The sequence below is a fragment of the Hippopotamus amphibius genome, chromosome 7 (assembly GCF_030028045.1).
Source record: "Hippopotamus amphibius kiboko isolate mHipAmp2 chromosome 7, mHipAmp2.hap2, whole genome shotgun sequence".
Classification (NCBI taxonomy): Eukaryota; Metazoa; Chordata; class Mammalia; order Artiodactyla; family Hippopotamidae; genus Hippopotamus; species Hippopotamus amphibius.
The window spans coordinates 72478715-72504016 of NC_080192.1; the positions used below are offsets into that span (position 1 = coordinate 72478715).

The 25302-nt window shown below is 42.7% G+C and overlaps 1 protein-coding gene across 2 annotated transcripts in view; it reads right to left on the reverse strand.

Annotated features, from left to right (window-relative positions):
* The window catches only part of TTL (tubulin tyrosine ligase), a 37506-nt gene extending 13709 nt beyond the window's left edge, over positions 1–23797 (reverse strand). Inside the window, exons 1-5 of one of the 2 annotated variants that reach the window (XR_009054748.1) lie at positions 23463–23749; positions 19863–19941; positions 13350–13582; positions 5080–5215; positions 3560–3829 (exon numbers count right to left, since the gene is read on the reverse strand). Coding sequence is in view for 1 of the 2 variants with exons in the window: in XM_057742261.1 (XP_057598244.1) it covers positions 3560–3829; positions 5080–5215; positions 13350–13582; positions 19863–19941; positions 23463–23619 (875 nt within the window). In the remaining variant the exon portion in view is untranslated. Of the gene's footprint in view, positions 1–3559; positions 3830–5079; positions 5216–13349; positions 13583–19862; positions 19942–23462 lie in introns of both variants that reach the window. The other variant, XM_057742261.1, reaches the window with a different exon arrangement.
* Between the last annotated feature and the right edge of the window lie 1505 nt (positions 23798–25302).

Below are 25302 nucleotides of genomic sequence, written 5' to 3' on the forward strand. Positions count from 1 at the left end.
TGAAATAAAATTTAATTTAAAGATATTTACTAGATTTAATAAGCTGTAATAAATGAATAATAACATTACAAAATTATTTCTAGGCATATTAAGAAACAGGACCAAGAGGGAAAAACAGACAATAGAAACAGACTTATAAGCCAGGGGTTGGCAAAATTTTTCTAAGTCAGATAGAATTATTTTAGGTTTTGCAGGCTATATACAGTCTCTGTTGCAAATTCCTCTATTTTTTTCACAACTGTTAAAAAATGTAAAAACCATTTTTAGTTCACGAGCTAAATAAAAACAGGCTGTGGGCCAGATTTGGCCCAAAGGGCATTGTTTGCTGACCTCTGCTATAGGTAATCCAGGATTTGGAGTTATCAGACAAGGACATTAAAGAATTGCCATTAATATGTTCAAGAAAATATAAAGCATAAGTGGGAGGGGCTTCCCTGGCGGTTCAGTAGCTGAAGAAAGAGATAAAAATGGCACACAAAATCCATAGGAGAAATGTGAGACAGAGAAAAGGATTAACATCCATGTAATGAGAGACTCATAAGAAAAGAAGAACCAAACAAAAGCCAAAATTGAAAAGATAATGGCAGGAATATTCCCAAACTGATCAAAGATATCAAGCCACACATTCAAGAAGCACTATGAAAACTATGCAGGAATAAGTACCAAAAAACTATACCCATCTTATAGTAAAATATATAAAATCAACAAAAAAGAGTCTTAAAAACAAAGAAAAGATACATGAAGAGCAATACTAAGATTTCGGCTGCCCTAACAGGAAAGATGGAAGCCACGAGATAACGGTATGCCACCTTCAAAGTGCTAAATAATTTAATTGCTGATTTTTGTTGTCAGAGCATATGTCCTTAAAAAATGAAGACGAGGACTTCCTAGGTGGCGCAGTGGTAAAGAATCCGCCTGTCAATGCAGGGGACACGGGTTCGAGCCCTGCCCTGGAAAGATTCCACATGCCGTGAAGCAACTAAGCCCATGTGCCACAGCTATTGAGCCTGTGCTCTAGAGCCCGTGAGCCACAACTACTGAACCCATGTGCTGCAACTATTGAAGCCCACGTGCCTGGGGCCCGTGCTCCACAAGAGAGGCCACTACAATGAGGAGCCTGCGCACCACAATGAAGAGTAGCCTCCGCACTTAGCAACTAGAGAAAGCCTGTGTGCAGCAATGAAGACCCAACACAGCCAATAAATAAATTAAATAAATAAATATATTAAAAAAAAAAAGAAGACGAAATAAATATATCATCAGATTAAAAGAAAAGTGGCATAATTCATCACCAGCAGACCTTACTTTAAAAGCACTAAAAATTAGCTTTGTAAGAATAAAGAAAATGATTCTAGACAAAAGTGAGCAAATGCAGGAAAAGAGGAGAAGCAACATGAAGGGTTGAAGTGTGTGGGGAAATCTAATGGGAGAGTAACTAAACATAATAATAACAATAATGTCTTGTGATTTAAAAATCTATGTAGCACTAATGACTCCCCATACACTTACAATTCAATACCTTTAAAGCCCCTCCTTGGGTCCCTCCTGCTTCCCCTCCAGAGTTAACCACTCATTTGAATTTCGTGTTTATCATTACTTTGTTTCTCTCTATTCTCTCTAGATTTTTAACCACATATGTACATTCTACCAAATAATGTATCACTTAGTTTTGCTTGCTTTTCAATGTGTATGAACGGGATCAATTTGTAATTTTTTCCTTGACATCATCTTTGTGTAACTCCATTGAAAAAAAATCCTTCAGGAATAAGGTGAAATAAAGACATTCTCAGATGATGGAAAATTAAGAGGATTTATCACCAGTAGAACTTCTCTAGAAGAAATGCTCAAGTCTAAAGGGAAAAGAAATTTGGAACTTTAGGACTGAAGGAAGAGCAAAGGAAACAGCAAATATCTGGGTAAATGTAAAAGGATATTTTTCTCCCTTTATAGTTAGAATGGGTTTCTTGTAGAGAGCATACAGTTTGGTCTTTTTTCTTTTAAATCCAACCTAACAATCTAACATATATTAGGTATGTATATCATAAACCCTGGAATAACCGCTAAAACAAACAAAAATACAAAGAGATATAGCCAAATACTCAATGGAAAAATTAAAATGGAACTCTAAAAAAAGTTCAAACAATTCAAAAGAAGGAAGGAAACAGGGAAATGAAAAAAAAAAAAAGAAATAAAAAAGAGGGGACAAATGGACAACGAAAAACAAAATGGTAGATGGAAATCCCATCAAGTTAGTAATGACTTTAAATTTAAATGGTATAAACACAACAATGAAAAAACAGAGATGATATATTGGATCCAAAGCAAAGCAAAACAAAATTCAACGATATGCTGTCTACCAGGAGCCCACTTTAATCACAGAATAGAATAGAGAAGGGTAAAGGGATGGAAAGAGACACACCATTAATCAAAAGAAAGCTGGAGTGGCCATATTAACATCAGGCAAAATAGACTTCAAAATAAGAATTATTATCAGAGATAAAGACAGGAACTACATAATGATAAAGGTCAATTCCTCTCGAAGAGATAATTCCAAATGTATATGCACCTGACAACAGATCTTCAAAATATACAAAGCAAAAAACTAATAAAACTAAAAGGAGACATAGATAAATCCATAATTACACTTGGTGACTTCAATATCTTACCTTTCAGTCATGGACAGAACAAGTAGAACAGAAAATTAGCAAGGATATAAAAGACTTGAACGATACCACCAGCCACCCCCGCCTAATGCGCATTTATAGGACACTCTGCCCGACCACAGCAGAATAAACATTATTTTTAGTGCACGTGGAACACTCATTAAGATGGACCATATTCGGGGCCATGAAACAAATTTTAACAAACTTTAAAGACATAAAACCATACAAAGTAGTTTCTCTGCCCATCATGAAATTAAAATTCCTGGAAAATCCCCAAATATTTGGAGAGTAAGCAAAAATTTCTAAATAACACGAGTCAAAGATGAAGTCACAAGGGAAACTAGAAAATATTTTAATAAAATGAAAACAAAAACATGACATAGCAACATCTGTGGGATGCTATGGGAAAATGATGGCATTAAATGCTTATATTTTTTTAAAAATGAAATCTCGCAAATCAATGATCTAATTTTGCACTTTAAGGATACTAGAAAAAGAAAAGCAAATCAACCCCCCCCCCCCCCGCCGCCCAAAAGCAGAAGGATGAAAATAATAAAGAACATAAATCAAAGAAATGAAAACAAAACAGGGAAAATCTATAAAGCCAAAAGCTGCCTTTTACAAAAGATTCACAAAATTGATAAACCTCTAACCAATCTGTCCAAGTGAAAGAGAGCAGTTATAAACTACCAACACAAGGTAATTGAAGGATTACCAACATAAGGATTTTAAAAAGTGACCCCATTACAGATTCTACAGGTATTAAAAGGATAATAAAGGGATATAACAAATAATTTCTTAAATTACACAACTTAAATGGAACAATCCCTTGAAAGGCATGAACTCCCACAGCTCCTTCAAGACACATTTAACCAAAAGAGATATGATTAAGTTACCTTATGATATGTTTGATTTGTAGTAAGATACTACTTTCCAGGGTGATGTTCAAAGCACTTGTTAGGTACCGATTGAACTCCTCAAAGAACATTTCGTTTCCTTCTTCATACTTCCCGTAGTTCTTTGAGTACTCCTTTTGAATGCAGTGATTGGTCAAATGGCAGGTTTTATCTTGGAAATTATCAACATGATACGGTTCCGAAGCAGTCCGAAGCACACCCTCTCTATAGAGGTAGATATTATACTGATGATCCACCAAGACCCAGCTTCTGCAAGTCAAGAAAAACACTATTTTATTCAAGTTATCCCAAGTTTCTACATATGTACACCATCCCCACACCTTGATTTTTCTAGGAGAAAACAGAGGAAGGAGGTATGTTCTAAAATTATACAAGGCAAGCCACGACAACATTGCAAAGCAACAATACTCCAAAAAAATTTAATTAAAAAAATATGTGAAGCAAGCCATGACAATTAGCCGAGATAGCGGATTCTCACTGTAATGAGGGAAAGAAAACATTTCACCATGACTGACGAGGAAACTTTGATCTATTCAAAAGATACAGCATTTTGAAGAAGTCTGAGTGGGCTGGTTTTTACGGTTAACCTATGAAACCCCCAGTTGCCATGCTTGCTCTTTTAGTAACCTTAAGAAGACTGTTTCTGGGACTTCCCTGGTGGTCCAGTGGTTAAGACTTCACCTTCCAATGCAGGAGATGCAGGTTTGATCCCTGGTCAAGGAACTAAGATCCCACATGCCTCGGGGCAACTAAGCCCTCAAGTCACAGCTACGGAGCCCATGTGCTGAGAAGCCTGCATGCCACAACTAGAGAAGCCTGCGTGTCACAGTGAAGACCCAGCGCAGCCCCCCAAGGAAAAAAAAAACAACAACAAAGAAGACTGTTTCTGCTGAAGCTGATCTAACAGGACTGGTGTTCGAGAAGCAGCAAGTCAATGGGAAGGCACCAAAGTGACCGAGAGTCCAGGATGGGGAGATGACAGCAAGGCTCAGGGTGAGCGGGGGCCGGGGCTGTTCAGCTTCTGAAAGCACCACACAGCCCCCTTCTCCTTGCCAGGTCCTTTGCTCAGAAAGGTAAAGTCCTGAGGTGTGTTCCTGAAACCCTTAAAAAGTGCGACTGATAATAAAGGGAGGACACGTTCTTTGGCGGGATCACATGATCTGCTGTGTCTGGATTGTGCATCCTATGTACATCTCATTGCTTTCTTCATAAAGCAAGCCCCCCACACTGATACCCTTCTCTTTTGATTCACAAGTCATCTTCATTAGGGAGAATATTAAAAAAAAACACGAAAATTCATCATCTTAGTAACATTTTCTAGAAAGACAAGAGAAAAAGAAAATGAGGTACAGAAGCACAGTCCTATTCAACCACACTCAACTCGGGTGACATTAAACGCGGTCCAGTACTTCCTCACGGTCCACATCACCCTCCTCATCACACACCACTGCAATTTTCCCAGATTCGTAAAACAAAAGCTCCAGACTCGGATGCGTTACCGGATGTCAAACTTGCGATGACCTGGCTCCAGAAGCAGCGGGCGCTCAAGGTATTTCTGGATCACGTGCACCTGGCCCTGGTTGTCTATGAAATCCAGCAGCTCCGCAGCGTCCGAGGAGATGAGGATGCCTTCACCTAACAGGGCAAAAGCAAACCAGAATCAGTCCAGTTCATCGCAACAGGAAAAGCTCTCTGCAAAGCCAGAAAGGAAAATTTGACAAGGAGGCTGTTAGCAGTCTACTCGACTTGCTTTCTCCATCCCTTCCCTTCTCCCATCTCTTACACTCTCCCCTCTCCCAACAAGAGCCCCAGGGTTATCCAACCCTCTCTCCATGTAGGACTGTAAACTATCAAGGCAGGCTCCACCCATGAAATCTCATTTTACGGATATTCAAAGTGACTGAGAACTCCAAATAAAGGCTGCTCTACTATTGGTCACTGGCTACCACAGTAAAGGCTGTATGCTGCTTATGAGCAATAAACCTGCTGGAAACACTGTGTCGTATCAAAACATCAGGAAGGCTAGGGCATAAAGGCAAATGTACAAGAAAATTTCTGCAGCACTGTAATAGAAAAAACTGAATACATTCAAAGTGTCCCTCAACCTAGATACTGTCGTACTGAGTGAAGTAAGTCAAAGACAAATATCATATGATATCGCTTATATGTGGAATCTAAAAAATCATATGAATGAACTTATTTACAAAACAGAAATAGAATCACACATGTAGAAAACAATCTTATACTTACCAAGAGGGAAAGCGTGGGGGAGAGATAAACTGGGAGATTGGGATTGACAGATACACACTACTAAATATGAAGTATGAGGGTGAGTCAAAAATTATCTGCACTCTGGCTGTAGAATTTAATTAACTTTCAGAAAAGACAAATACATCATTTTTCAACATAATTTCCTTGCTTTTCAACACACTTTGTCCATCTGTCAACAAGCTTTCATATTCCCTTATTAAAAAATGTTTTAGGCTGAGTTGCGAGCTAGGAATGCACTGCTGTCTTCACTTCATCAGAAGTGAATCTTTGTCCTTGTAGGGCTGCTTTCAGGGGACCAAACAAATGAAAGTCTGATGGAGCAAGATCAGGACTATAGGGAGGATGCTTTAACACCTCAAAACAAAGTAATCCACGACAGACTTAGGTTTCAAAAAGTTTGTGCGAGATGAGTACCAAAACAACTCACGGAAGAGCATAAACAGAAGTGTTTGGATATCTGCAAACAAAATTTGGACCAATACTCTAAAGAAGGTGAAAGTTTCTTAAAGAGAATCATTACTGGTGGCGAGACATGGATTCATCACTATGAGTCTGAGAGTAAACGGCAGAGTATGGAATGGAAACATCCTCAATCGCAGACCAAGAAGAAGTTCAGAAGTCAACCCTCAGCTGGAAAATTGATGCTTACAGTTTTCTGGGATTCTCATGGGCCAGTATTGGCCCAATCAACAGTGCTCATTACAGTAAGATGCTTATTGAAGAGCTGAAGCCTAAACTTTGGACTAAATGCAGAGGACTGCTATCCAAGGGCGTTGTGATCTAGCATGACAATGTACGTCTGCACACTTCTGCCCACACCGTCGACACTCTGCAAAAACTTCGTTCTGAGGTGTTAGAACATCCTCCCTATAGACCTGATCTTGCTCCGTCGGACTTTCACCCGTTTGGTCCCCCGAAAGCAGCCCTACAAGGACAAAGATTCACTTCTGATGAAGAAGCGAAGACAGCAGTGCATTCGTGGCTTGCAGCTCAGCCTAAAACATTTTTAAATGAGGGAATATGAAAGCTTGTTGACAGGTGGACAAAGTGTGTTAAAAAGCAAGGAGATTATGTTGGAAAATGATGTATTTATCTTTTCTAAAAGTTAATTAAAATAAATCCTACAGCCAGAGTGTAGATAATTTTTTAAGAACTTTTATTGAGATACAACTGACATACAATAAACTGCATATATTTAAAGTGTATAATTTGACAATTTTTTTCTTATTAGTAATGTATACATGGCAATCCCAATCTCCCAATTCATTTCCCCCAACCCCCTCTGCTTTCCCCACTTGGTGTCCATATGTTTGTTCTCTACATCTGTGTCTCTACTTCTGCCTTGCAAACTGGTTGATTTGTACCATTTTTCTATATTCTGCATATATGTGTTAATATACGATATTTGTTTTTCTCTTTCTGACTCACTTCCAGAGTGTAGATTATTTTTGACTCATCCTCGTAGATAAGTAATAAGGACCTCCTGTATAGCACAGGGAACCCTACTCAATACTCTGTAATGATCTATATGGGAAAAGAATCTAAAAAAGAGTGGACATATGTATATGTATAACTGATTCACTCTGCTGTACAGCAGAAACTAACACAACATTGTAAATCAACTATACTCCAATTAAAAAAAAAATGTCCATCGGGACTTCCCTGGTGGTCCAATAGTTAAGAATCTGCCTTCTAATGCAGGAGATGTGGGTTCGATCCCTGGCCGGGGAACTAAGATCTCACATGCCTCGGGGCAACTAAGCCTGTGCGCACTAGAGCCCACATGCCACATTTGGAGAGAAGCCTGCGTGCCACAATGAAGAGCCCACATGCTGCAACTAAGACCCAACACAGCCAAATAAATAAATTACTTAAAAAAAGTGTCCATCAACATTAGATAAATGATGCAATATCTTTTTCAACAGCTTTGAGATATATTTTACATCCTATAAAATTCACCCTTTTAAAGTGTAAAATTCAATGGTTTTCGTATATTCAAGAGGTCTGCAACCATCATCACAATCTAATTTTTGAATATTTTCATCACCTCCCTCCAAACCCCATACCCACTAAGCAGTTACTCCCCATTCCTTCCTCACCTGAGCCCCTGACAACCACTAACCTACTTTCTGTATCTATGGGCTTGCCTATTCTAGATGCTTCTTATTAATGGAAATACACAGTATGGGGTCTTTTTTTGTCTGGCTTCTTTCATTAACATAGTGTTTTTAAACTTCATCCATGTTTTAGCATGTGTCAATACACCATTCCACCTTTCTATGACTAAATAATATTCCATTGTGTGGACATACCACATTTTGTTCAATCAGTCAATTGATAGACATTTGGGTTGTCGCCAGTGTTGTTTGGCTCTTTTTTTTTTTTTTAATTTTATATTAGAGTTGATTTACAATGTTGTGTTGGCTTCAGGTGTACAGCAAAGTGATTCAGCTATACATATACATATATCTTTGTTTGGCCCTTATGAATAATGCTGTTATGAAGATTTGCATTGTAGTTTTCCTGTTTTTAACCCTTTTGGAAATATACCTAGTAGAATCATTGGGTCATATGGTAACTATTTAACTTTTTAAGGAACTACCAAACTGTTTTCCAAAAGGCTGCAACGTTTTACATTCCCATAAGCAATGTGCAGGAGGTCCAATGTCTTCAATCCTTGCCAACACGTTATACTCTGTCTTCTTGACTACAGCCAACCTAGTGGTTGTGAGGAGGTATATTATCAGGGTTTTGATTTTGATTTTCTATTTCTCTAATGACTAGTAATGTTGAGCATGTTTTCATGTGCTTATTGGTTGTTTTCGTTATTTGTTTGTTTTGAGAAATGTCTGTTTAGATTCTTTGCTCATTTCTACACGGGTTGTCTTTATGATTGAGTTACAAGAGATCTTTATACATTTTGGATACAGATACCTTATCGACATATGATTTGCAAATACCTTCTCCAATTCTGAACAGTTCCATTTTTGCACGTAACCCTCACGTTGCCCTTTCAAAGCCATAAGTACCTCCCTTCCCCCACCATTCCCCAGCCCCTGGTGGCTGCTACTCCGTTTTCCATTTCTATAATTTTGTCGTTTCAAAAATGTTATATAAACAGGATTATACAGTATGTGATCCTTGGAAGTTGCTTTCTTCACTGATAATTCCCTGGAAACTCAACTAAGTTGCTGCATTTATTAATGGTTCACTCTCTTTTTATTGCTGGGTAGTATTCTATGGGGTCAATTCATCCCAGTTTGTTTAATCATTCACCTGTTGAAGGACAGTTGAGTTGTTCCCAGTTGGGGCTATTACAAATAAAGCTGTTATGAACAATCATGTACAAGTTTTTGTGTGAACATAAGTTTTCGTTTCTCTGGGACAAATGCCCACGAGTGTGTACTTTCAGATTTAGTTTTATAAGAACTTGCCAAACTGTTTTTCAGAGTGGTTGTACCAATTTAAATTCCCACCAGCACTGGAAGGGTGATCTAGTTTCTCCTAACCCTTCCCAGCATTTGCACACTGCAACAAAGTGGGGGCTACTCTTTGTTGTGGTGCGAGGGCTTCTCATTATGGTGGCTTCTCTTGTTACGGAGCCTGGGATCTAGGCACGCAGGCTTCACTAGTTGTGGTGCTTGGGCTCAGTAGTTGTGGCTCGAGGGCTCTAGAGCACAGGCTCAGTAGCTGTGGCGTAAGGGTTTAGCTGCTCTGCAGCATGTGGGATCTTCCTGGACCAGGGATCGAACCTGTGTCCCCTGTATTGGCAGGTGGATTCTTAACCACGGCACCACCAGGGAAGTCCCTATGATAACACTTTTTTAAAGTTATAAGAATATATCTGTCTCCTTACCTTCTTCCCATTATTTCCCCATCTACTAGCATTCGAGGTATTAATTTTCAGTAAGAAATAGTTTCCATAAGGAAAGTGCATAAAGAAAATAAGGTTGGAGCATACAGGAGGGGATGTGGCCAGACTGTGGAGAGCAAGGCATCAATAGGTGACAGAGGTAGAGATGCAATTGATTTTTGTGTGTCAATCTCATATCCTGCAACCTTGCTGGACTCTCACTTTTCAGTTCTAGGACCTCCCACCTACACTTTAGATTTACAGCACATCTCAACTTGGGTCTCATGCTTTCAGTACAGATTAATTTAATGATTCATCTTTCCTAAAAGCCAACCCCTTTTTCAACTACCCCATTTCTGTCACTCCTTCCACCATCTGGTTAGCCTCTTAAACAAGAAACAGCAAATCAACTTGGAAAACTTCTCTTCCTCTCTTTTTGGATGAACACTACTCATTCGGTTTCATTTCCCTCAGGAACCACACTCAGATTCCCTGGTTCCTCTCTAGTCTCACTTCCTCCTCCACAGCACCTTGCCTACTCTTCTTAGAATAATCATCCTAAAACACTATTTTCCTACTAATGCCCTGAAACTACCCATCGTTTTATTTCCTAACAGAATTATTTTCTTTTTTTTTTTCATATTACCTTCCTTTATGTAATATGGCAAAGAGGTTCAATCATGGCGAACTCACCTCATATTCTTTTTTTACGTCATATGATCAATATATTCACTGTATCCACATTAACTTCGCAATGATGTTAGTGGCCGAAGAAACATCCCATTGAGTGGATGTAAAAAATGACATGTGTCTACTGATTGCTGGACCATGGGGTTGTTCCTAAATACAATTTCGCTATAACAGGTAACATAGTGGTAAATGTCTCTCCTGTAGATCACCTGTGTTTTTTTTTAACTATCTCCCTGGAGTGAGTTTTCAGGAATGAGAAGAGTGAGCCGAAAGCATATGAACTTTCTGACTCTTGCTCTGTGTGATCCTATGGCTTCTTCAAGGGCCTGTGTATCACCCTAGAAGGGAGCAGTTCCCAACAAACTCAGCAACACAACCAGGGAAGGGTTTTGTTTTCTTACTTTGTAGATGTAAAATGATACATAAAAAATCCCCAGTTATTCTGTAGGTTTTGGATACTAATGTAGCAGGTTTCCACCTGTTTGTTAACTGTTTCTTATATCATTTGTTTTTATCCTCACTAACTAAGCCTGGAGGATATTTGTTTACTTTCTCACTAAATTATGAAGGAGCTGGGGTTCTTCAAGGAGCTTCCAGGTCACAGCTGCAGTGGTTTTTTTGGTTCTTGGTTCCCATCTCAACTTTCAGTTAATCTGGAAATGCATCGTTAGCCTTCTTTCTAACTAGACTGTAGGTCTGTGAGGGCAAGAGAACCACATCTGTCACAGTTATCTCTGCATCTCCAAACGTTCACTACTTCTCTCATTCATCCATCCATCCGTCCATTCATTCATTCACTCAATACATATATTGAACCTTTACTGCATGCCAGGTGCTGTTCTAGCCCCAGAGACAGTGCTGAGTACAAATGTGACATGGTCTGACTGTGCCCTAACAGGATCTCTGCTGCCATATTGTGTGTAGACTCTGGAGAATGGCCAAGAACAGGAGGACAGGGAGCAATGCTCCAGGTGACAGGTGAAGGTGACTTGGATCCAAGATGGGCAGAGGGGATGAACAGTTGCTTGATCTGGGTATAGTGTGATGTTAAGCCAACTATACCCAGCACACAGTAGGTACTAAATATTTGTTTAACAAGAATAAAAGTCATTCATTCAGCCTATTGGTTTCATTTTGTAATTCCAACACAAAACAAATTCACAGCCCTTATCCCCTCAACTCCTAAAGCAAAATGTCTTCTTCGTTCGGCATTTTATTCCCTTTACCTCCCTCTGCTGCTAAGCATCACTATTGCGTTGGTGAGGGTCCAGGGACCACCCAGGTGTGATCAGTGCCATGACTTGACAGGTTGCTCTGCCCAGGGCCCTGCCTCACTCCTGGTTCTCATGCCAGTCAAGTCCATGACACAAGGACACATGAGGTCCTCACAATGGCCATCCTGACTCCAGCCTGATTCACAGGAGGAATCGGGAATACTGTGGATGACTATTACCTTTTCCAATTCCCCCACTTACTAGCAGAACAAAGCTAGGGGACAGTCCTGGAGAATAGGTCCCAGGAGGGGGGGGAGAAGTAGGTGAGGTACCTGGAGATTCCAGGTGATACCCTTCTGACTCATGGTTGGTGGAAAAGAAGGTGAGGTCCACTGGACCGGCGACAGAAATGAGTACCAATGGCCAGATGGTCTTCCAAGACAATAAAAGAAGTAAGTTCAAAGATGGAATGGTTTTTAAGAGAGCATATGATAGCAGTTTTAGAGAGGGACCATGCCTATGTATTCATTATATTGGGAACTGCCTATATTTTAAGCCTGAGTTAATATGGCATACCTTATGCCTTCCCTGCATTCATTCAACACACATTTATTTAGTGCCTATGGGGAGGGTACAGAGATGAACAAGACAGAAAGTCTGTGTTTATATGGAGCTTGCAGACTTTGTGGGAGATGAAGAGATAAACTAATATGTAATAGAGTGCTGGGAAGAGGTTAGTGCGAGGAGGGAAAATAAAGTAGGGGAAAGGATACAAAGCAAGGGGCACAGAGGTTATTTTAGATAAAAATAGAAAAGCCTCTCTGACAAGGCAACATCTGAGCTGAGAAACAGAAAACAGTCCATGTAAGTGCATCCAGGTACACAGATGAATTTAGAGTACTTGAAGGATGCTAGGCAGGCATTATGGCTACAGTACAGGGAGCAAGGCCAAAAACAAGAGATGAGATCCGAGATACGGGAAAACATCAAGTGATGGAGACTTCCACTGGGACTTGAGTTTATTCTAGTTGCCTTGGGAAGCCAGCTGGTGAGTCTTGAGCCGGGCGTAACACGATCACGATTCTGTTTTTAAAACATCACTCTGCCCAAGCGCAAGAGGGCTGCTGTGAGCAGGTGCTGCAATTACACAGATTAGAGAGAACAGGAGCTTTGATTTCAAGTGAGAGCAGTGGAAATGGCAAGAAAGAGTCTATCACAGACTATATTTGGGCGGTACAGTTAACAAGACCTACTGAAGTACTAGATGTAGACGGTAAAGCAAAGAGCAGCCAAGGAGGACTGCTAGGTTTGGGGCTTCAGAAGCTGGGTGAAGAGTGGGATCATATACTCCATGGAAAGATGGAAAGAGGCAGGCTAGGGTGGGTAAAGTTGGGAAGTAAATGAAGAGTTCTATATCAGGCACGTTAGGTTGAAAATGCCTGCTGTTGGATCTGAAGCTTAAAGGGAAAGACCTCAGCTGGAGATACTTTTTTTTTTTTAATTTTACTTTTATTTACCTTTATTTTACTATTTTATTCTATTTTATTTTATTACAGTTGATTTGGAGATATACATTTTTAAGTTACCAGCACATAGATATTTTAAACTATGTAACTAGACGAGGTCTCTACCCTTGAGGATTCAGATTAGAATAGTCACTCATCTAAAGACATCACTCAAATCTAACAAAACACAACAGGAACCTACAGGGAAGGGAGAAGGGGCAGCAATGCCGACTCACCTTTGGCTCCGGCTGATGACTTTGCAATCCAAACGTTGCCCTCTCCATCTTCTTTCTTGCTGTTATAAGAAGCCAGGAAAAATTCTCTCTCATCTGTCCTTGAGCTATGCATCGGCGGGTGGATTCCATTCTGAGCTGGAGCAACTGGGGTCTTGAGGTTCGTTGGATAAATCACATAGGACTCAGGGAACCATGTGCAGGACTCAGCCAGTTCTGGGCTGGTCTTGATGAGCCTGGCAGATGACAGAGGGTCAGCCTCTCTTCTAGTACACTCTGTCCCTCTATTCAGAAAAGCCAGTGCTTTGCCCCAGAGCTCTTGAAGGAGGCAGGGCATGACCAGGGCCTGGAGCTGGTCTCCTCCTTATCCCACTCCTCCCTCTTAGCCTTGCTGGGCAGACCTCCAGTGCACCATAGGGCAGCACACAGCTATTACATGCGACCTTACAAGCACGCTCCAGTGAATTCAAAAGGGGCTTAATGTCCAGAACTTTAGCTCCTTTTAAAATGCATCCCTAAAGGAAACTTAACTTGAAGTAACCTGAATCAACATCTTTTCACCAAACATGCTGTAGCTGAGCTAGACCCACCCTAAAAAAACAAAGTGGACAACTGAGGAAACGATTTGGATTACTGGCAAAAATACTACCTTGGCCCAACTCTGGAGAGAAAAGGCTAATACTTAGGAATCTGAATTATCTAAATACATTTTAGTTCTTTGTTTCTTGCTTTTAGCTCGGCCTGGCTTCAGTGACAGAATAAAAGAAGAATCTTTCTAATGGAACATGGGACTCCAGTGGTCATAACTAAACATACCTCCTGCCCACCCCCACTTAAAAAAAGCCATAATATAATGGAATATAAAGAAAGGCCCTGGGCAGGCACTTAATAAACACAAGGGCTTCCCACAGCATCTCCTCTCCAGTCAGCCCCCTGGGGGGAGGTGCTAACATCACATTTCACAGATAAGGCACTGAGTCACAGAGAAGCGAATTTCCCAATATCACAAAGGTGGTAAGAAACAGGTGGGATGCAAGCCCTGAATCACTCCCAAGTCCTAACGCTAAACCTATCTTTGGGAATTCCCTGGTGATCCAGTGGTTAGGACTCCATGCACTCACTGCTGAAGGCCCGGGTTCAATCCCTGGTTGGGGAACTAAGATCCTGCAAGCCACAAGGCACAGCTAAAATAAAGGAAAAAAAAAAGGAAAAAACACCTACCCTTGCTTCCCAGGAACCAGAGGAGGGGGGAAACCTGCCCAAAGTCACTCACATGCCTCCCCTGAGCTGTGCTCCCTCTTCTGTCTAGAACAGAACTGTTAAAGCCTGGGTTATGACTCACCAGCAAAGCCCAGCCTATGAGCCAATGGCACAAATAATGAAAAGACACTTATAAATAAAGCTATTTTTAAGTTAGAGGCAATGGAATTTAACTTAAAGAACTCAAAAGGAAGAAAAAAATCAATACATTTCTAACTCACTGACCATTCAGCTCTATCTGCACTGTCCAGTATGGTGGCCACTAGCCACATGGATTTTCCGGGCGCTTGAAAAGTGGCCAATGTGACTCAGGAACTGAATTTTCAATTTCGTTTAAGTTTCAATTTAAAAGCTGAAGCATTGTAAAATGTTTCCACTAAGCACAATATTACTGTTTCAGTAGGATGACGTTTCACTTTAACCACCGCATGACCTAAGATACTGCTGTTGGAGGGTGGTGTGCCTGTCTGGCACATGTGCTGCTTCTAGTATTAAACATAAATGCATCACTGTTCTACTTGGGGACAATAGATGGATTCAGTTCATGTGAATTTTTTTCCAGGCACTGATGAAACATTATAACGTGTTTATTATGCAGACAGCCAAGTTACGGTGATAACGAGGTAAACCATAATTGGTAAATAAAGTATTTTTTTCTAGTTAAAAAAGTAACTATGGACACATTTTTTAATTTACTGATAAAACAAAGGCATACTACTGATATGGAATTGAGTGGGGATGCAAAAGCTACAACTATGACCGGAAAAAAAAAAAAAGAAAAATTAAGCACTAGAGGAAGATGTGTCACAGATTTCACAATGAACAGCAATTACAATTTGCTGTGGCAGGAAAAATGAAGTTTGCTGTATAAAGGAGACATTTGCAGCAGATACATAATGAATTTGATAAGTGTCTTCCTCTCAATAATCAAAAGAGAAGCAATGAAATTAGTGGCTGAAATCAAAATTAAAAACTCAACCAGAAAACTTTAAACACATTTTTAATAGGATATGAGCTTGTAACTTTGATCAGCTATAAACTGGGTTGGATTCTTACACACACACACAAAGAACATCATTTTAGATGGAAATGTGGTAATAGAAATTATTTTGAGGAAAAGACTGAACAGATATTTTATAAAAAGTGAACAAGCTTTAAAGTCATCAATAATTGCCTATAGAGTACAAAGCATTTCTAACAATATTAAAAATTGATTCAAAATTTGAAAAATTTGAAGTATTTTTCCTTAGCTTTAGATGAGTTGGTGACATAAGAGACGCTGCTCAATTAATACTTTGTATATTTTGCCTCAAAATATTTCCAAACATATGAAAAAATATTGTCAAATTGCCGCCTAAAATACAAACTTGTGAAGATGTTTTCTAATCTTTTACATTTGTCAAAGAACAATTTCACCTACATGTGGAAAATCAGTTTCTATCATGACAGACATTACTTCAGCTAGGTTGGGTTAAAGTCTAGGTTTCCTGGGATTTTAACAGAATGATATTTGCTTTATTGCTTTATTCTATTGTTTGATACTATCGGAAACATTTGCTGCTTTGCACTGATACATATTGAAAACACTTGAATTCAGTATGGATACAGTTGTTAAAGTGTTCAGTACGTATTTGCAAATGCTATAATGATTCCTCCCTATAGAACTGATGAAAGAAACACAGGAGGATGAATTTCATGATCTTGTGTTCTTTGCCAGTGCTCACTGACTGAGAGACGGAAGAGTTTTACAAGGTTTCCTGTACTGTTAACTCTACTTCGCATTTTTTTTTGAAATAAGAGGAATGCCTGTCAAATCATTCTTTTCATTCAATTATTATTTCATTCGACAATCAAAGATAAAAAATGGCAGTGTGATTTACATTTTTTCACCTGTAACCACGCTGCCTATGAAGAATCTGAATTTAAAGCTCCAAGGAAGTTGGAAAAGATCTTATTTACGACAGAGCCGGACAGGTGTAAGAATTTATATTCCAACTTCATAATACGACAGTAATGATTTCACATATTTTTATAACATGACAATATGCAGAAGATTTTCCTTGTAATAGACAGCATTACTCCAATTGGCTGCAAAAACTAAAGAGACATTTAAAGAACACTTTGTTCATAATGATAAATTTAGAGTTTCTTTTCAATTTATTCAACACCATCTCTGAATTCAATATCGCCTCTGAAGTCAGTACTAATAATACCGAGGTGACACATGAATTGTTGAATTTACTTAACTTGGACATAGTTTTAAAAATGATGTGCTTTTGATTCAAAGTCGAATCTGTTCTTCTAATGATGTGAACTTGCTTTATCAATGTGCATGTGAATATTAAAGGAAAATTAGATTTTTGGTATTTAATACAGTTACTGAAAAACTTTTACATATGTCAGAATACTTGGGTATGTACATCTATTTGTTTCAACCATACATTTTTATGAAATCTAAATACAGGACTTCCAATGAAAAAAAAATTTTTTTTTGGTGGGGTGGACACTAGGCATGTGGGATCTTGGTTCCCCGACCAGGGACTGAACCCATGTTCCCTTCATTGGAAGCATGGAGTCTTAACCACCAGACCACCAGGGAAGTCTCCTAATGAAAATTTAATGTCTGAGTTTAGATGTGCTAAAATATAAAATACACACCAGATTTTGAAGACTTAGAATGAAAAAAAAAAGAGCATATCTCATTAGTTGTTTTTTATGTTAATTACATGTCAAAATGACATTTGGTAATTATTTGGTTAAATAAAATATATTATTAAAATAAACTGCACCAGTTTCTTTGAACTCATTTTAATGGGGCCGCTAGGCAATTTAAAATGACATGTGTGGCCAGCATTCTATTTCTGTTGGCCAGCGCTGGTCTGCAGGATGCCCTTCATTTGCAGCCCTCATTTCCTGTACAGAACTCAGTCCAGTTTCTACAGCAAGTCCCTAGCATTTTCTCCATTTCCAAAAAAGGCCCATTTGGGAAGCAGCTGCAAAGGGAGGTTTCGTCACATCTCACAAGAGATGCGAGAAACGATCAGAAGGGGAAAAGAAAGCTCCAATCAGGGCCAGGAGGACAGCCTCTGAACACTCTGAGCCTACGGCCATGGGGTCCTGATAAATTTGCAAAGCTCCCTGAAGTGACAGGTGCTTACTGTACAGGGTCCGGCGTGGAATTCCATCGAGGCCCTGGGACGCCCTGGCACACTGTCCACGGGGCCCATTTGTACAGCTGAGACCCGTCCTGGCTCAACACTAACCGCTATGGCCATGGGCAACCCAGCTGTCTTCTCTGAGCTGCCACTTGAGATGACATTTTTAGCTTTCTGGAGCTCTTCTGTGACACACAAGCTATGGGAGGGACAAAACGACAAAGGGGATTGTCCCCTCCAGGAGTTACTACAGTCCCTTGCAGGACACCTGAGAGGATGAAGGATGCTTAGAGAATGATGACAATCCCCAGCCTGCAGAAGTCCTGTCGCCACTTACAAGGTGCCACGACAGACCACAGCACGCGCCTCGGAGCGGCAAAGAGCGGGTATGATCACCTCCATCCCCACTGATGGGACACTGGGGTTCTGAGTGGTGCTGTCCAAGGTCTCACAAAGGTCCAGACACCTACTCAGACCTGCTCATGACTCCAGCTCTGTGGTCTCTCCACCTTATTATAGCTGCCAAGTATGCAAGTATAGAGAACATTACTTTTCATAGCATCTTCTGCTTTTACTTAAAAAACAAAACTCTACCTTTATCTTTAGGAAAAAAAACCCATCCTATAATAAAGAATGAATAAGCATTTTACCAAAATTTCTAAATGGAGGGATTTCCCTGGTGGTCCAGTGGTTAAAACTCCATGCTTCCACTGCAGCGGGCATGGGTTCGATCCCTGGTTGAGGAATTAAGATCCCACAGGTCACGCCGCCAAAAAAAAAAAAAAAAAATCTAAATGGATAATCTGGATAAACAATCCCACTTCTACCCCTAGTTCTGGTGAAACAATCCTCCGAATTCTGAATAGGTAAGAAGAAGACGTTAGAAGGCTTCATTCTACGTTAGGAGTAGCTGGTGAATCGGGAAAACTCATCACAGAGAGAAGCGGATACATAAGTTCCTGGGGGCAGTGAGTCTGAACAAAACGGTGGAAATATTCCTATCAACACTCAACTTAGTAACTATCTAGAGCCTGGGAAGCAGTGTGATTGGGGAAAAGAGCATTTGCTTTGAGTCGAGCCTTCTAGTGTCTTCTTACTGAAGTGATTCGTTTGGCAACACACACGTTCACTAGTCATCATGGAGGGAATGCTGGAGACCTGATCTTAGGGGCCACGCCCACCTTCCATTTATACAGAGTGAACTCTTGACACGTGCATTATTCCGAGCCTTTACGTAAATTAACTCAATTAATCCTCACAATCCTGAAGTACTTGCTATTATTATCCTTATGTTACAGAAAAGGAAACTAAGGCATGGCATCAAGGCTCACTCTGTGCCACTGTGTGACACGCCTTACATGCATCACGACCTCTTTATGACGGATGCACCGAGGCTTAGAGGGGTCAGAAAATTTGTCCAAGCTGATAAGAAAAGCTGAAATCAAAACCCAAGCTTCTGATCCTAGATCTTAATCACTGTATAAGGCTGCTTCCTTCCACCTTATGATACTATTCTCTTGGCACCTTGCCGCAAGCCCACTGCTCAGAGATGGGCGATGCAGTAGATACTGGTATATTCTGCCCAGATGTCCCTTCTGAGGGACCCCTGGCTCCTGTGCATTGGCTGCCAAGGGCTTATGCACCTCCCTCCTCCAGAGACGAGCCCCTGCCTAGAAATGCCGCCCCTCAGCCAGTGGGGCTAAGTGATGTCAGGGTAGAGAATATTAAGGGGCCGTTCGCTCCCAAGCTCCATGGAGTCAGGCTGAGGAGAGACTTCAGTTGAAACCAACTCTTTGCTTGGCTTCTTCCCCAGCTGCCCTGCCCTTGCTTCTAAACAAGTTTCTCCTGCAAACCCTCCCCTTATAAATCACTTACACGAGAAGCCCTGTCTCAGGCTCTGCTTCTAGGGAGCCTCGCCTAAGATACAGACAGGCTTTACCAGGCACGTACAGCAACGTCTGGATTGCAATCAAAGAACAGATACTTGCTAGCTTTTTAAAGAAAAGTATTTCAGACCTTTAAAGACAACCCCACATTTTTGCTTAAGTGCTTCAGAATGAAAGCTCCAAAATGGAAAACACGGGTCTTAAAGAACACTTACTTCACTAAAGAAGCTTTGCGACACAGTTTGTCAGCCCCCCTGTAGTAATTCACCAACTGCATCAGCCCAGGCTCATGACCTGTGAAGGAAAGAGGAGGCTCAGAAGGGTAACAATTTCTCAGGTGGGAAACAACAGTGTCAGCGCTGGCACGCAGGCAAGAGGGCAGCGTGTCACGCACGCTCAGCTCCCACCTCAGGACTGGGGGTTGGAAAGGGAGGGGTTCTGTGGCCCTGGCCTTCTACGCCCCTTTGCTCAGCACCTCACTGGCAATTCTCTCCCTCCCCAGAGTGGACATTATGATACCAACATCGTAGGTCTGCCAAAGACCACTGCTGCCACTGTTCCTTCTTCTTAGGGTGGAAGAGTATTTTCTTTTTCATCTCTCCCAGATCCCCACCACACCCCGCTCTTGACTTAACACCTGTGGATTTAGCCATCTCTGTACAGTGAGGACTTAAACAGTCAGGCTTTTGATGTTACTACCCTCGCTTTCTATAGCCAACAAGGAAGGCAGTAGAACTACGATCCTGCTGCTCTCAAGCATGTCTCCCTCTGCAAGCTTCTTTCAGGAGAGCTACTAGAAGCTGAAGGGAGGTAGTGAAGAGGCTGTGTCTGTAAATTCAGAAGCCCTGAGGATGTTCTGTGCATCTTCACAGGGAAACTCATTTCCGAAATATTGTACTGCATGCCCCCTCCTCTATAAAATTAGGGCAAAAAGGGGACTTCCTAGATGGTGCAGTGGTTAAGAATCCACCTGCCAATGCAGGGGACACAGGTTTGATCCCTGCTCCGGGAAGATCCCACAAGCCACGGAGCAACTAAGCCCATGCGCCACAACTACTGAAGCCCGCGCACCTAGAGCCTGTGCTCTGCAACAAGAGAAGCCACCCCAATGAGGAGCCCATGCACCACAATGAAGAGAAGCCCCTGTTCACCGCAACTAGAGAAAGCCCCATACAGCAACAAAAAGCCAGTGCAGCCAATAAATAAATAAATAAATAAGGGCAAAAAGGATACAAGTAAAAACAAAAGCCTCAATTTAAAACTTTATTATAATATAGTTGATTTATAATATTGTGTTTGTTTTAGATGTAAGCAAAGTGATTCATTTATACATATATATATTTCAGATTCTTTTCCATCATAGGTTATTATAAGATATTGAATATAGTTCCCTGTGCTACACAGTAAATCCTTTTTATCTATTTTATATATGGTAGTGTGCATCTGTTAGTCTCATATTCCTAATTTATCCCTCCCTCCTTCCCCTTTGGTAACCATAAGTTTGTTTTCTATGTGTGAGTCTGTTTCTGTTTTGTAAATAAATTAATTTGTACTATTTTTTAGATTCCACATATAAGTGATATATAATAGTTGTCTTGCTCTATCTGACTGACTTCACTGAGTATGATAATCTCTACAAAAGCCTCGATTTATGTTTAACATCTTAACAAAATGCACTGAGTTTTCAGCAATACAAAAGTAGAACCAAATGATGGGAGTCTGAATTGAAGATGCCAGAGGTAAAAATAATAAATCTGAGAACAGCATACAATCAAATAAAGGTTTCAGGCACTAACTACCTCTCACCATCTCCCTGGGACAGATGGACTGGTTCACACCTGAAATGCCCACCTTCACATCCTCATGGCACCGGCATTCCTTGGCCTTTATCTGGCTGGGTCATCTCCTTGGGTTTTGAATTGTGCAAAAGGTAAATATCCTTAACAGTGAAGGCATATAACCATCTGGTTGTGGGATGCTATTGGGATGCTGGGTTTTTTCTTCTGTTTTGTTTTTCTTTTTCTTTCTTTTTTTTTTTTTTTAAGATGCTAACCTTTTAAAAACTTTGTTTTATTGAAGTATAGGGTTTTGTTTTCTTTTGTTTGGGCTGATATTCTTTTTAGAATTTCTCTTTTTTAAAATTTTATATTGGACTATAGTTGAGTTACGATGTTGTGTTAGTTTCTGGTGTACAGCAAAGTGATCCAGTTATATACATATGTATATGTGGTTTCCATCTGCTAATCCCAAACTCCAATCGGGATGCTGTTTTCTTTCCCATAAAAACCAAATGTTTACTGAGCATCTGCTGACTTCATGGTACCTGTTTTGGATTTGGACCTTCTAGGATTCTGCTCCTACACCCTAGCCTGAGTCCCACAGCAGTATGGACCACCCCTGCTTCCACCCTCACAGAGCCATTTTTGTCAGTTTTTAATTTTAGGATTCCACCTAAGCTCTTTCAGCCAGGCACTGCCCAGTTCAAAGAGGAAAGTATGTCAGGCAAGGAAGCAGATGGAGCAAGGAGGAAGTAAATATTCTCAACTATAAGCAGGTTTTTTTCTTCCAATGAAGGCATCCTTCTTGCTGAGGGCTGCTGAAACCCCCTTCATTCCTCAAATCATTACAATTCTACAGGCACGCACCCGACTGTGGTCTCTCTATAAGCTCACCAAGGGCTAGTCAGTTCCAAATGGCTATTTTCAGTCTTTGCTTATTCAACCTCTCCAACCCTCTGACCACACCTATTTCTAAAAACTGTCTCCTCTCCTGGACATAGAACACTGCTCTCTCTGGGATGCTCTCCAAGGCAGAGATGACTTCTCTAATTATCGATTCTCCACTTCTATCTTTGGCAATAGGATGGGGTCCGCACCCTGGGGGAATTTTGGCAGGGCACACGGCGACCCCGCGCGAGGCTGCTATTCCCGGATGACTGTGCAGTGAGGAGAGGCCATGAGACTATGTTCAGGTCAATGGGATGTAAATGGAAGTGATCTGCACAACTTCTGGATTACGTCATCTAAAAAGGAGCCGCTGGTCCTGTCCTTCCCCAGCCCCTTCCTACAGGCGAAGATGTAGATGTGGTGATGCCAGCTTCAACCGTGCGAATGAAGGGAACTCCCTCGGAGAGAGTAGGGTAGAGGATCTAGGGTCACGTAAAATCTGCATTCAATGCGCAATTGTGAAAACGTGTTCTTTGGTGAAACTAAGGGAAGGTCTAAAATCAGACACCCTTCCGCCGTTCCCCGGGCCTGGCTCACGGCTGAAGCCCCTGCTTTCAGAATCCAGAGGTCTTATCCAAATCCCCTGACGGTTTATCTGAGCCTTCGGGAAGCTGAATCCTCAGGGTTTTCAACACACACAGGCACCTCTCCCGCGCCAACACAGGCAGGGCGGAATCCCCGGTGGAGAAAATTTGCAAGATGACTCCAGCCTGATGTCAGCCGCCGGCTCCGCGGAGCCTCGCCCCTCCTGGCGATCGGCCCAGCTGACCTGCCCGATTTGGGGGCGTCGGGCCCCGGGAATCTGGAGAAGGCGCGGCCTCGGCTCCCCGCCCCCGAGACCGACGCCCCCAGGGCTGCAGGGCCGGGTCATTGTCAGAAGGCAGCCGCCGTCCCAGGGGCCCGCACCGCCACTCCCGCCCTGAATTCGATTTAGGACACGAGAACGCATGAAAGACGACCGGCTTGGCCCTTTAGGGATGCATGTTTTTTATCCGCCCGAGGAACGACGGAGGGGAAGGTTTCTGACCTTAAGACAAAAGCGCCCGTTCTACCGGGAGGAGCGGGAGGGCGCGAAACCGGGGAGCTCACCCAGTCTCCCGAAGGGCAGCCGGTTCCTTTCTCCCAGCATCAGGTTGAACCTGGGGTTGTCCCGCCGCAGCCTCTTCCAGTGGCCGGTGGCGAGCAGCAGCCGGGAGACCTCGGCGTAGACGCTACTGTTCTCATCGCGCACCACGAAGGTGTACATGGCGAAGCGCCGCGCGCCCGGGCCGCCCCGGCAGCCGCCGCAGGCACCAGCCGGCCAGGCGGCGGCTCAGCGTGGGAGCCGCCCGGGCGCCAGGCGCGCTCGGGCCCCCCCGGCCCCGCGGGCCCCGCCCCGCACGCTCCGGCCGCGCCCCCGCGCCCGCCCCCCGCGCCTCTGGGCTTCCCCCCGCGGCCCGCGGCCCGCGGCCGGGCGCCGGCGAGTCGGCCTGAGCAGCGAGCGCAGCCCGGACGCCGCGCCCACCGCCGGCGCAGCCCCGCCTCCGCCCCGTGATTCCGCGCGGCCAGCCCCGCGGCGGGCGGGAGGGGGCCTGTGCGCCGGGGGCGCGCCCGGCACCTTCCCTGAGCCGGCTGCCGGCGGCGGAGGGTGCGGGGGCTGCCCGAGCGGGGGTGCGGCGTGAGCGCAGCACGGGCGCCGGTCCTGCAGAGGGACCGGAAACTGGGGCGGTCCCCCTGAGCCCTGGGTCACTGCCGGGTGTGGGGAGGCGGTGCCAGCGGCAGATCCCTTTTTAGGGGGCTTGCTCCTGCAGCTTTCCACCTATTCCAAAGGGACGTTTTATGGATAAAAACAAAAAGGTTTAAGACCCCATCCTGTGTCCAAGATGCACTTCTTTTACTTTCCTGCTTAAGGACCGCAGAGAAGCAGAAGCGTTCCGGTGGCTGTTGGTTTCCTTTGAGTCTAATGCTCCTTTCACCTGCTGAGACCTCCTGGGTGGCTCACAGCCAGGGGGTGACTTTAGATTCCGCCAGCCACTCGCACACAGGCCCTGGGGAGCCCTGCGCTCAGCCCTGCCGATTATCGGCGTTGAGTCAGTCGCTTTCTCTTCTCCGGACGGATTTCCTCTTCTGAGTGGGGGGAGGGTGGTTCTTTAAGTCTCTTCGAACCTGATCTCACTCTACCTTCCTTTTAGGAAACAATTTTTGGTGCATTTGAAGGACAGCTAGAGGACTCTGTCAGATTTCCCGCAAACTTCCTACGCTTCCCCATAAATTACCCACATCAGCCATGCGCCTCACATCTCTTACTCTTCTTTAGAGAAAGAATATCCTGGGACCTCACCCCGTACTGCTCTCCCTGTGCTCAAGGTATCTGTTGATACTTAGCATATTGTAAAAGCGCTCTTCTCTCTCCCATTTTGCCCAAATTCCCAGGGGCGAGTACTTGCCTATTTTGCGCACAAGCCTGGCCACCACCTGGAGGCATTCACTGGCTGTGGGAAGCTCGCTCACAGGAGAAATGCGGCAGGCCCGGGAGTGCTGGGATCTGTTTCAAGGTCGTCTGCAGAGGCGTTCCAGTTGTCCACAGCTGTAACCTGCTTATTTATACACCTTCTCTTGTTGGATTTCTTCGTTTTCCTGATTTACTATGCCACCTCTCTTGGGATCACTTCCCAAATAAACTGCTTGCTCTTAAATCCCTGTACCAGGGCCACCTTTTTGGAGGACTCAGGCCCAGACATTGGAGCTGCATCTCTTCACAGCCAGACATCTTGAAAGTGACACCCACATTCATCGTGGCCCCTTCTGCTTTACCCACTCATTCCTCCTGCACAACCCACTCACCCCTGCAAGTTGGCCTCTCTCTCTGCCACTTGGATTTCCTTAGGAACATCAGTGACCTCTGAATTCCCAAATCCAGCAGTACTTGTCTCCTTTTTCTCACCTGCCT